Here is a 12,369-nt window from a genome sequence, read left to right as displayed (position 1 = left end):
TATATATATATATATATATATATATATATAAAATAAGAAAAGGACGGAGTGGAAACTGTACACAAATACATCCTACACTCCTAATAGGAAAATGCAACTAAACCTAAACAGACTAGTTCTGTGTTGATGGCAGAGCCGTACACAAATGTGCTGTTTGCTCTAAAGGAGACATTGCTCAATAACCATGAGGATAAGATTTGTTATTGTAATTTTAATGGAAATATCATAGCACTAGCATTTTCATTTTCCTCATCCAGAATGTTCTCTCTCTCAGGCAGAATGCTACACTGCATATTTGCTGTCAAATCAGTTGAACATCCTTTTATGACTGGGTGCAGAAAACCATGTTATTTCTTTGCTTGACCTGATTTCTTCCTACCCTTCAATTAATGGAGTTTTGCTGCATTCCCCACTTGTTCAGCCTCTAATACTTTTCATCAGATTTACAAAACAAGAAGCTGTAGTTACAGATTCTAGATAAAAGAAGACGCACTAGCTCTGTAAGAGAAAGGCTTTAAAAGAATCTAAATGCTTCACTCTGGATGTGGCCGGAAAGGCAAAAAGAACCGTTTACAGTTCCACTGTGTGGGATAAAAGGTGATACAAGGTACCCCTTTCCACTGTGTACCTTGGAGCTGTTTATCTTTGGGCCTCCATGGCAGCACAAAAAGAAATGTGGATGCACCAGAATGCAAAGGCATGTTTATACATTAACTACCCTGCCATTTCAGAGGATGGTGAGAGGATTACAAACTTTGCAGAATTTCTTAGCATAAAGTCTGTTTGCCTGAGCTTGGTGCAAGAGAGCATTTGAGCCACTAATTTCATTTTAAACAAACTGGCTATGTTACCTGGATCCTTTTTTTGCGTCATCAAAGTAGTTGGTGCCAGATTGGTTATTTGGAACCGTAGGAAAATCAGAGACTCTCTCGGTTGTCCTAAAAGGCAACAATGAGATTAATGTCAAAAAACACTTTGTAGATTGATGGGGCTTTGAGAGCGGGGGCATTCTTTTATTAAAGAATGGCATGAATTTAGATCTCCTGTGGCAGACTGACAACCCTACGGTTTTAAGCCTTCTGTATCCCTACAGCAAGTAAAGTCTTGGCAATAACAGCAGCACTTTTTTCATGCTGCTGCCTCAGTGATCTCAAAGAACCACTTCTACTTTGTGAGTCAGTTGTTCAGTGTCTACCACCAACTAGTCCTTCATATTTTTAATGAAACTGATCATAAGGCTGGCAATTAGTGCCTTAGGAACATAAGAAAGTAAGGCTGAAAGGGACCTCATGAGTCATCTAGTCCAGCCCTTTGCTCAAAGCAGGATCATCCCTGACTAGACTAACCCAGCCAAGTGTCTATACAATTTGCTCTTGAAAATTTCCAAGGATGGAAATTTCATAATTTCTCTAGCATGTTCCAGTGCTTGACTGCCCTCACCATCAGACAGTTCTTCTTAAATTCCAAGTTAAATTTCCTCTGCTGCAGCTTGAGGCCATTGCACTTGGTCTTGTCCCTTATGGCTACAAAGAAAAGCCCATCTCCTTCCCCTCTATAATCTTCCTGTAAGTATTTGAAAGCTGTTATCAAATCCACTCTCAGTCTTCTCTTTTCCAGGCTAAGTAACCCTATTTCTTTCAGTCTTTCCTCATAAGTGATCAGAAGCTTGCATAGCAAGCCATACGAGGAAAGGCTCAGGGACCTGGGACTCTTCAGCCTGAAAAAGAGAAGGCTGAGAGGGGATGTGGTAGCAGCTTAATGCTACCTCAGGGGCGTACATCAAGGGCTCAGTGAAGAACTGTTCACCAGAGCACCCTTGGGGAAAACCAGGAGTAAAGGTCACAAACTCCTAGAAGATCGATTCAGGCTCTACATTAGGAAAAGCTTCTTCCCAGCGAGGTTGTTCCGACTGTGAAATGAGTTCCCTCCAGAGGTGGTACAATCACCTACCCTGGAAATCCTCAAGAGGAGACTGGATGGTCACCTTGCTGGGGTCACCTGACCCCAGTTGTCTTTCCTGCTTGATGCAGGGGGGCTGGACTCAATGATCTTCCAAGGTCCCTCCCAGCCTCACAATCTATGAAGCTATGAATCTATGAAAGTTTTGCTTCCCAGGCCCCTACTCATTTTTGATACTCTCTCCAATCTGTCCACATCTGTCTTGAAATGCAGGCTCGAAAACTGGATGAAAAATTCCAAGTGAGGCCTCACCAGTGCTGAACAGAGTGGAAGAATCACTTCCATTGATTTGCAAGTGACACTCCTGTTAACACTACAAAGTACACTGTCGGCCTTTTTTGCAACAACAGCACTGTGACAGGAGTGCCACTATTGGAGCCTCTCCGGGTATGGCTCCGCCCTCCTGTAATGGGCCAACCGCCTGCTTACTCGCCTGCCATGCCTTGATCTTATTTAATTAATAGATTGCTGTAATTAGCAGGAGGCTGCCCAATTATACACGCCCTGCTGACAGGGGGCGCTCTCTGCAGCTCCTTTTCCTCCCCTACACTGCAGCCCAAGCCTCACAGATGGTGCTGGTGTAATCTGACTCTGGCCCTGTTATGTCTCGGCCCTCCTTTTGCCCTCGGGGCCCCTCTGCACTCTCAGGGCTCCTCGCCGCCCCTCTGCACTCTCCTCTGCACTCTCGGGGCTCTTCGCCCCCTCTCTCTCTGGGGGCTAGGCCAATGCACCCCACAAAACACTGCCCCTTCTCTGGCGCCAGGAACCCCCACGCTACTGGGGAGTCCCTATGAGGCCTCCTCCAACCCCTACAACCTCACCCGGTCCTCAGGTTAAACAGTAAACACAAAACACAAAGCCCCCAGGCTATAACATAAAGCTAAACCATCTGGTCAAACAACAGTTAATCCCTACCAGGCAAAAATACTCCAGCTCATGGCAGCAACCTGCAGACTCGTGCAGCCAAACCTTGGCCTTCTCTCCACACGGGCTGAGCTCCTCACTCCTTGGCTGCCAGAGGAGGAACTGCCACCCTAGCCTCCTGCCTGGGTTTAAGAAGGGCTAAGCCCTGCCCCTTCCTGTGCTGCCCTGGTGACTGGCAGCTGCACCTCCCCCTTCTCACCACTAGGTGCCTCTCTTGAGCCATCCCTGTTCTTAGGCGCAGGGCACCTAAGTGCTCTGCGACAAGCACACTGTTGGCTTATATTCAGTTTATGGTCTACTGTAACCCTTGGGTCCTTCTCTGCAGTATTGCAGCCTAGCCAATCATTCCCCAGGCTGTATTTATGCATGCAATTATACTGTCTCAAATTCAGGACTTTGCACTTGTCCTTATTGAATCTCATCCGATTGATTGAGGATCATTTCTCCAGTCTATCCAGGTTATTCTGGATCCTCACCCTGTCCTTCATTGTGTCTGCAACTCCACCCAACTTGATGTCATCCACATATTTGCTAAAAATTCACTCAATCATTAATGAAGAAGTTAAACAATACCTGATGCAGGACAGAGCCCATAGGAACCCACTTGATACTTCCTTAAACCTAGACATTGAGCTGTTGATGATTACTCATTGAACACAATGATCCAACCAGTTATATATGCACCTTACAGTACTTTTGTCTAATCCGTATTTCTTTTATTAATGAGAATGTTGTGAGGAAACAGTGTCAAAAGTCTTGCTAAAGTCATCCACTGATCTCCCCCCATTCACATAGCCTGTCATCTTATTATAGACAGAAATCAGGTTGGTCAGGCACGATCTGTGCCTGCCGAATCTATGCTGGCTGTTCCTGATCACCTTGATCTCCTCTGGATGCTTCCCAATAGATTTCTTGAGGACCTGTTCAACAATCTTTCTGGGTATTGAAGTCAGGCTGCTGGGTCTATTTTCAGTCTAGAATTAACCTACCTTCCTACTCTCCAAGTCTCCTCCCTAGCATGCTCAACCACATTCCACATCCACCCACCAGTGATATCATTTACCTAAGGAGGCCTCTAGGGTAGGATCCTGGTGACAGTTACCAGCCACTCTCCGTTGTTATCTCCAGAGAGGTACTTTCTTATCTTGCTTCGAGATATTCTGAATGCTGCCTTATTCTAAAAGAAGCTACTGAGGAAGGCTACCATCTAGTCTTTCCTGGCATTAGTATGATGACTACTACCCATTCAAATATAAATGTTCCAGATAATTGACTGGCAAGGGTATTGAAAAGGAAAATCCCATGTGGATCTGTCAGTAAGGGAGAAAAGGCAGAGTGCTAATGGATATGAAGAAGATATGCTTCCTGACCAGGGATCCTGGTTTTCTCTGATTTTAAAAAATTATCAATTTTCGGTTTAAAAAAAGTAACCCCAAATCCACATTTTTCCGTGAATTAAATGAAACACCTCTAATATACGCATATTATATATAGATATAGATATAGATATAGATATAGATATAGATATAGATATAGATATAGATAGCGGTGTTTCATTTTAATCATAGAAAAATGTGGATTTGGGTTTACTTTTTCTTAACCAAAAATTGGGAATTTTTTTTTTCAATCAGAGAAAATCAGGATCCCTGTTCCTGACAGTATAGTAGGGCATGCACAAAGCAAATCTACTTTAATTACTGAACACACCAAATGGGATTGGAGGGCCTTTGGACTTTATGCCAAAAAACAAGATCAAGTACGTTGATATCGAGTAGTTTAAAGGGAAAATCTGTTGGAGCAGGATGCCTATGTGGGGATGCAGAAATATAGAACTGGCCTATATGTTTGTTTGCTTATCTTGAACTTTAAACGCATTAAGTTCCCCCTTACTCATTTTCATTTCTCCTTGAATGCTACAGTGTTGGTGAGGATTTTCTATATGCTCTTGTTGCTATTTCTGCAAAATTAACAATGGAGTTTTGGATACTACATTTCAAATAATGGCTAACAGAACAGAACAAAAGAGAGATATACAGATCTTGGTAACAGAAATATGGAGCCAATCATGTTCCTGTCTTGTTTTCACTAGATTTTTGTTTCAGCTCAGGAACAAGCCAGACGGAGAATAGATTCTAAAGAGCATGATGTCATCCCTGTGTTGGTGTACTAAGGCGATGGGTCTATTAGAAATGACTAGCTACACAAAACACACAGACTGTTGTCTTATTTCACCAAGACATCGCAGGATTCAGGCAGAAGTACCATGGTTCCCTGCAGCTTTTACTGCTGTAAACATGATGTGCTACAGAGCATAAAGCAAAACCTCATCAAAGTAATGAAAGGATTTAAATAGTAAGTGCTGATAATTTTCACATGATTTTTCCAATGAAGCTCAAAGGCCACTAAGTTCTGATTTTACCAATGGTTGCATTCAGAGAACACAATGACTCTGAGTCCTAACATTGGTTATTTTGCCTGCAGTTTGATTTACTGTACTAGATAGCCAAGGTATGGACCTCTGTTAAATGAACCCTCCTAAGAGCTGGACAATGTTTTACATGCACAGCATGCAACATAAAGCAGTATCCTCCATTATACCTTAACCATGATTTGGCCAGTCTATTTTTAGGGCTGAGAGAGAATCTCATTCTCTATGTACTTTCAGTATTTGCCACTCCTTTGAGATTTTCAATTAGGTTTTTGCTTGATTAGGACTTCTGATGTGGACACTTGTATATTAAGAAAAAGATTAAAATTACCTTTCAAACATCTAATATTTTAAAACTTTCTAAATAGAAATACAAAATATAAAATAAATATAATATACTGTGAGTATTCTACCTAAAAATTAATCATTAAAATTCAGTTTCATGAAACAAATAAAGTCCATAAGACTTCATAAGGAACCCTAGAAGCACTGGAGAATGATAGAGCATCAGTGAGCCTTACCTGTACTTTCTTGAGACATCCTGGCCCAGATCTTAAAGGTATTTAAGCAGTTAATTCGTATTTAGAAGCCTAAGTCCCATAGAATTCAATAAGAATCTGGCATTTAAATATATTTATAGCTCTAGTCCAAAAATTTTTGCATGTACTGGGGAGAGAGGCTGGATGGGGGAGGGGAGAAGGATCTTTGTTCAGATATTTTTTTTTGATGAGTGAAATGAATGCGGTTATATAAGCGTATATTTTCAAAACGGAACAAGTAAAGATTGCTCTCTCACTGAAAAGCTATAACTTTTGCTTTCTTGCATTAAGGAAAATATTCCTATGCATAATACTATGCAATGACAAACCCTTTCAATATCCAGTGAGTGTAAAGGATATTTATCAGTTGTGTCTTACCCCTTTTTATTTTGGTCCACAGATTTCTTTACTTCAATGACATCAACAAGGTCTTGACCTCTGTGAAAATGAGAAATACCTTACTGTAAGTTAAAATATTTGATTTAACTATAATGAGCCAGAAGGATGGATTTACTTTTTTTTAAAGGAGGGAAAAATGTGTGCTTTATAAAAGTATGATAGATTGCTGAATACACTGAAAACAAGTTTCAAATGGCTTATATTGAGAATTATTTATGAAGTATGCAACATTACTCAAGATATTAATACAGTACTTATTCTAAAAGAAGCTAATAAGAGAGACTACCATCTAGACCTTCCTGACATCAATATGAGGACTGCTTCCTGTTCAAATAAAACTTCCCCAGTCAATTGACTGGCAAGGTGTAACAGAGAGCCTGGGGCTCTCTGTTCCTCTAAGGGAGGAAGCAGCCTAGCCAGGGAGCACTACAGGCTAGGCAGGACACCGGGGACACCGGGGCCACAGGCTAATGGAGCAATTAGCACGTACCTGCCAGTGGTCTGCTGATCAGATGTAGGCAGGGCCCTGGGCGCTTATAAGCCCAAGGCTGAGGCTGGCTCAGGGGATTCTCTCCCTAGCAGCTGCAGGGAAAGGAGCTCTGGCCCAGGAGAGCCCAGGGGTGCTAGGCTGACCACTTTGCTGCTTGCAGGAAGGCTCAGGCTCGGGGAGCTCACAAGGAGCCAGGCTGGGAGGTATGCTGGCCTAAGGGTGAAGGAAGGTTTGCCCTCTTAAAGGGGCAGGGGGCAATTTCCAATGTTATTCATGTTATATCCCAGAGGCTTGTGTTTCTGTTGTGTTTATACTGGAGGTTTGGGATGAGGCTGTAAGGGGAGGTTCGGAGGCCTCAGTGCCCAGAGGGATGCAACTGGACAGGAGCCAGGGGGCCTGGTGCCAGAGAAGGCGCAGCCACACAGGGGGCTGGGGCCCAGCAGATAGGGGCCAGGGGCCTGGTGACAAAAGGGACGAACAAAAACTAGTGCCTCAAAGCCAGGTCTGATTCAGTGGGCCCAGGCTAGAAGGTTTAGGTAGATCAGAGGAGTGGAGGCCAAAGAGGCTGAAGCTCCAACAGAGGGAACAATATCCTTGTAACACCTGTGAAGCATGGGGCATGGTAAAGGGAAGGATTTGGAACCACGCAATTAGCCCTTAAAGCTTTAGGTTCCTGGCCAGGCACAGTTAACTGTAGTGGCCCAGCCAGGGGCCTGGGGACCAGTAAGGACCAGTAGGGTGCTGGGAACCCTAACAGGGGTTCAGTGGAACCAGGGCTACACAAATATCTGTGGGCATCCTCCCTATTTATCATTATTCCATCAAGGTGTAGCAGGTGAGACAGATGTGGAAGGTGCCAGAGGGGTGGAGTGTGGCATGATCACAGCCACCCTGGGACCCTGACGTGTTACTAGAAAGGAAAATCCCAAGTGAACTGACTGTTAAGGGAAAGAAGGGAGAGTTCTAATGGATTTATTACTTGATTCTGTAGTTCTGACATGAATTCATTGCTTCCAGTATACTCATTTAGGCTGCTTACAGACATGGGAGAAGAAACAATGCTTTACTTTCAGCTCAGTGCGCCCCTGCACTAACCACAGTGCATGCCCAGAAGAGGCACTGTGTTAGTTTGACCTGGCTTGCTCAATGTCTGTATAGATTGAGCGCTTCAATAGGGCTTTTTGGCGCATCAATGGGGCTTTTTGGCACTTTTATCTAATAGCTGGTTAAATCAGCTTTAGATAAAAGCATCAAAAAGCCCCACTGAAGCTCCCAATCTATACAGATGCTGGAGAGCCAGGTTAAACTGACACACTTCCTCTTCCAGTAAAGCAATGTTTTGTTTTGTTGTTTTCATGCAGTGGCCTAAAATGAGCTTATGTAACTGCCAAGACCAAAACAGTTTCCACAATTAAAATGTAACTTCTGTAGATTCATAGATTATAAAACCAGACAGGACCTACATATATTATCTACTCTGACCTGTATAATTCACTGTAAAATTTCCCTGAATGCTTATTTGAACAGGGCTTTTAGAAAAGTATTTAATCTTAATTTAAAAATTTAGTGATGAATAATCCATCATAGCCATTGGTAAATTGTTCCAAAGGTTAATTATCCACCTTGCTAAAAATGATACTTTAGTCTGAATTTGTCAGGTTTCAACCTCCAGCCTAGGAGTTTCTTATACCTTTGTCTGCTTGACAACAAGCTGTTATTTTCAATTTTCTGTCCTCCAGGTAGGTACCTCCAAACTGTAATCAAGTTACCCCTTAACATTACTTTCATAAACTAAATAAATTGAGCTCATAGTCTCTGCTATTAAAAGGCATGTTTCTTAATCCTTTAATCATTCTTGAGGTTCTTCTCTAACCATTCTTGAGCGGTGGGTGGTGGAACCAGATATAGTATTCCAATGGCAGTCACACCCATGCCAAATACCGAGATAATACTACTTACACAATAACTTTCTATTTGTTTATCTAGAAATTAATAGTGTCTGCTTGCACCCAGCTTACCAAAAAATCCAGGCTGCTCTGTTTCGATGACCTGACCTCTTTGTTGCAGTATTTACACTTCCCCCAATCTACGTCACCCGCAAACCATACCAGTAATGATTTATGTTTTATTCCAGGCCATTGATAAATTGATTGTTCCAGGCCATTGACTGTAAATGTGTAAACTCAAGAAATAATCCCTGAGAGGAAACCCTGTAAAAACACATCTACTTCATGATTCCCCATTTGCAGTTAGCTGATTGGTAATTAACTCAATATGCACCAGGTTGATTTTGTATTGTTCTAGTTTCCTAATCAAAATGTCACATGGTACAAAGTCAAATGCCTTACAGAAACCTGTTAGATGTAGTTCCTTTGGTTTTGGAAGAATATTTAATAGTATCTATATATAACTACATTTTATTCCTATCTCTGACAAAAATAGAACATAAGATGCAAATAAAATAAACCAAAAATCAAATTGGCTCTATCAGACCTTTATTATTATGGATGAAATGCTTCTGTTTATTTTAGGATGGAAATGTTTCACACACCAGGAAAGGGAGAGCTGAGTTATGTGCTAGTTTTCCCTTAATTAAAAAAAAAACCCCTTCGGTAATGGAATCCCCGATTAAGATCAAAAAGCAAACACACTGCAACATACTAATTTTTAACCTAAGAGAAAACAAGATCAAGAAAGAGATTCTAAGAAAAAAAGGAATATATTTCCCCCATCAATCCATTTTTCTAGCATTTTTGCTTATTATTGCAAGGTCAAATACTAACATTAGTGTCACAGAGAATGTCCCAGGGGTACAAGCATGGGGGCTATGCACACCCAGAGAGGAAACCCCAAGAGTAAAGAGTGCTTGCTTACTTAAGACTCCAGACACTAGACAAGCGCTGCTGATGAAAAAAAACTGAGCAGTTCATTAGTCGCGCTTACATACAGCTGGGTCTGGCGGGTGACGTCACGAACAAGCACCAGCCAGTCAGGATAAAAGCTGGTGCCAGCTGGGAGCAAGAGAGAGCAGGAGAGGCAGCGGAGGCTACAGATGCTCTCCCCACTGGCAGCAATCAGTGCTGGCTGGACAGAGGAGACTCTGATCAGGTAGGGATGCCTTGAGAGCAATGGCTACAGAGAAGCCCCACGCCAGTCACAAATGGTACCACCATGTGGGAAGAAACCCTGCTCCAAGAGAAGCAGGGACAAGCACGGAGGACAGTGGACACTCCCCACACTTGGACGCTTGCAGCCCAGGTTGTGAGAGAAGAATTAACCTAGAGCGAGGTATGGGAAGCCCTCAACTAGCAGAGGGCGGAGCAGTGTCGAGGGATGTGGCAGGGCACAGGCTCTAGGGTAGAGCCAGTATAATAAGGCAGTTCAGCCTCATCTTTCCTTTTTCATACCTGTCTTGTTCCTATAATTGGCATCCTTGCCTTTTTTCTTCTTTCTGTCCTGTGCCTATTCCTCAGTTGCCTTCTGTTTTATTTTGTTATTCTATTTCATTTACTGGTGACTCTTCACTGAGGGCTCCAGGAGACAGCTGTACAACTAGGACCACTCATGAAGAGTGGCTGACAACTAGCAGGAAGTACAGGAGATCCGGAGGAGAGAGGAACATCCTACAGACCCAGAGTCTATTAAGAAAAGAAGAAGACCCAATACCTGAGATTATGCGACAGGTAAGTGTCATTGAGACTGGAGGGCCGGCTATATCGAGATCAGGTGGCCCATCAGAGGCTGGCATATGGAAGGGGTGTAGGCCCTTGAATGGAAGGGGTGGAGCCCCACGAATATCCGTCAGGACGAACAATCCACCTCGTGGGACCACCAATGGGAGATCCCACCACTGAAGAAACACTCAAAGTCATGGCAGGCAAGTTCTGGGTTCCTCCCCAGGGTGATCAGGGTCTCTATCAGAAGTTGCATGAAGCCTCCTTGCATCCATCACCAGTCACCCACACCAAGGTGGCGCACGAACAGATACTTGAAGCAAGACAGGCACAGAGAAATAGGGCTGGAAGGGACCTCCAGAGATCATGTAGTCCAATTCCCTGCCTGAGGCAGGATCATCGCTATGCAAACCGTCCCATACAAACCATAATCTAAACTCTGCATAAGACTAGCATCAAATCTGATACAACATAGATCTAACACCCTAACCACAGGTGAAGTGGGAGAACCACGGCAACCATTGCCATGCTTCTATAAAATGTTGTCAACATACACTCAAGAGGTCCCAGGTAGAGGGCCACATCTCCTGCTACAAAGGAAGGCAAAAAAACCCACAGTCCATGCCAATCTGACCATGGGGTAAAATTTCTTCCTGAACCCAAATATGGTGATTGGTCTGACCCTAAGCAGAGGAGCATGACCCTCTAGCCTGAAAACTCTGGCTTTGGTCCCAGCAGAAGCATTGGCACATCCCACAAAGTCCTTGGCCTTGGCTACAGCCAACACTCCCAATGCCTCTGGGAAGGCTTAAAAACATCTTGATGCATATAGCAGAAGTGCTGGGGGGAGGGAAGAAGGAGTGGGGACAACCAGCAAATCCCAGAACCCGTGGTAGAACATAAACATAGCTATACCTAGATCATCCCCAACCCATGGCTGTACAACCTCTTCTTGAACACCTCCAATCATGGAGAATCCACAACTTCTACGTCTATTCCACTGCCTCACCATTTTAACAATGAAGAAGTTTTTCCAGATATCCAATATAAACTTTGCTGCAACTTCAAGCTATTGGTCCACATCCTCCTCTCTGCAACAAGAGAGAAAAGGTGCTTTCCCTCTTCTTTATGGCAGACTTTCAAGTATTTGAGGACTGCTATCATGTCCCCTCTTAATTGCCTTTTTCATAAACTGAACATGCCTAGCTCCTTCAGCCTCTCTTCATATGACTTGCCTTCCAAGCACTTGATCATTTTTGTTGCCCACCTCTGGACTCTCTCTAACTTCTCCACATCCTTTTTAAAATGTTGAGCCCAGAACTTCACACAGTACTCCAGATGAGGCATAATTTGTGCTGAGTAGAGGCACTATCACCTTCCATGTCTAGCACCTAATGTTTCTACTGATGCATCCCAAAACTGCATTTGCCTTTTATGCAGCTGCACCACACTGCAGACTTGTACTGAGTCTGGGATCTAACAGGACTCCCAAATCTGGTTCCATAGTGCTGCCATCCAGCCAGACATCACCCATTTTACATTTGTGTTTTTGATTACTCCTCCTGATGTGTAGCACCTTGAATTTGTCTACATTGAACTTCATCCTGTTAGCTGTAGCCCAACTTTCCAATCTGCCAAGATTTGTCTGAACTAGACATCCATCCTCATTGTACAGTATTTCATGCTAATGTGTAAAATTTATAAACTCTTACTAACAAATACCTGAGGACTTCAGTTTTGAGTTGTGGAAGCACTGAGCAAACTCATTCTATGAAAAGTTTAATCTTGCTAGAACTCAGATTTTAGACATGGTTAAATGCAAACCCAAGTGTGTCCATTGAACAAGAAGATGTAATAATTCAATGTCTTTTAGATATGCAACACAGGATTTTAAAGGCTATGATAAAGATTTACTAGAATGGATGCAGCACAGAACAGAGGAAGAAGTTGAAAGTT

General features: G+C 43.0%; 1 protein-coding gene across 3 annotated transcripts in view; it reads right to left on the bottom strand.

Annotated features, from left to right (window-relative positions):
• The window catches only part of SCEL (sciellin), a 138,963-nt gene that overhangs the window by 18,277 nt on the left and 108,317 nt on the right, over positions 1-12,369 (bottom strand). For all 3 annotated transcript variants that reach the window (XM_019525557.1, XM_019525559.1, XM_019525558.1), the window contains 2 exons: positions 6,229-6,288; positions 852-938 (listed from right to left, as the gene is read on the bottom strand). In XM_019525557.1, coding sequence (XP_019381102.1) covers positions 852-938; positions 6,229-6,288 — 147 coding nt within the window. The remainder of the gene's footprint in view (positions 1-851; positions 939-6,228; positions 6,289-12,369) is intronic.

Source organism: Gavialis gangeticus, unplaced genomic scaffold (assembly GCF_001723915.1).
Source record: "Gavialis gangeticus isolate Ggan-Ray unplaced genomic scaffold, GavGan_comp1, whole genome shotgun sequence".
In the NCBI taxonomy this organism is placed as follows: Eukaryota; Metazoa; Chordata; order Crocodylia; family Gavialidae; genus Gavialis; species Gavialis gangeticus.
The sequence above is the reverse complement of the archived record's forward strand: the minus strand, read 5'-3'. Positions and strand labels throughout refer to the sequence as shown.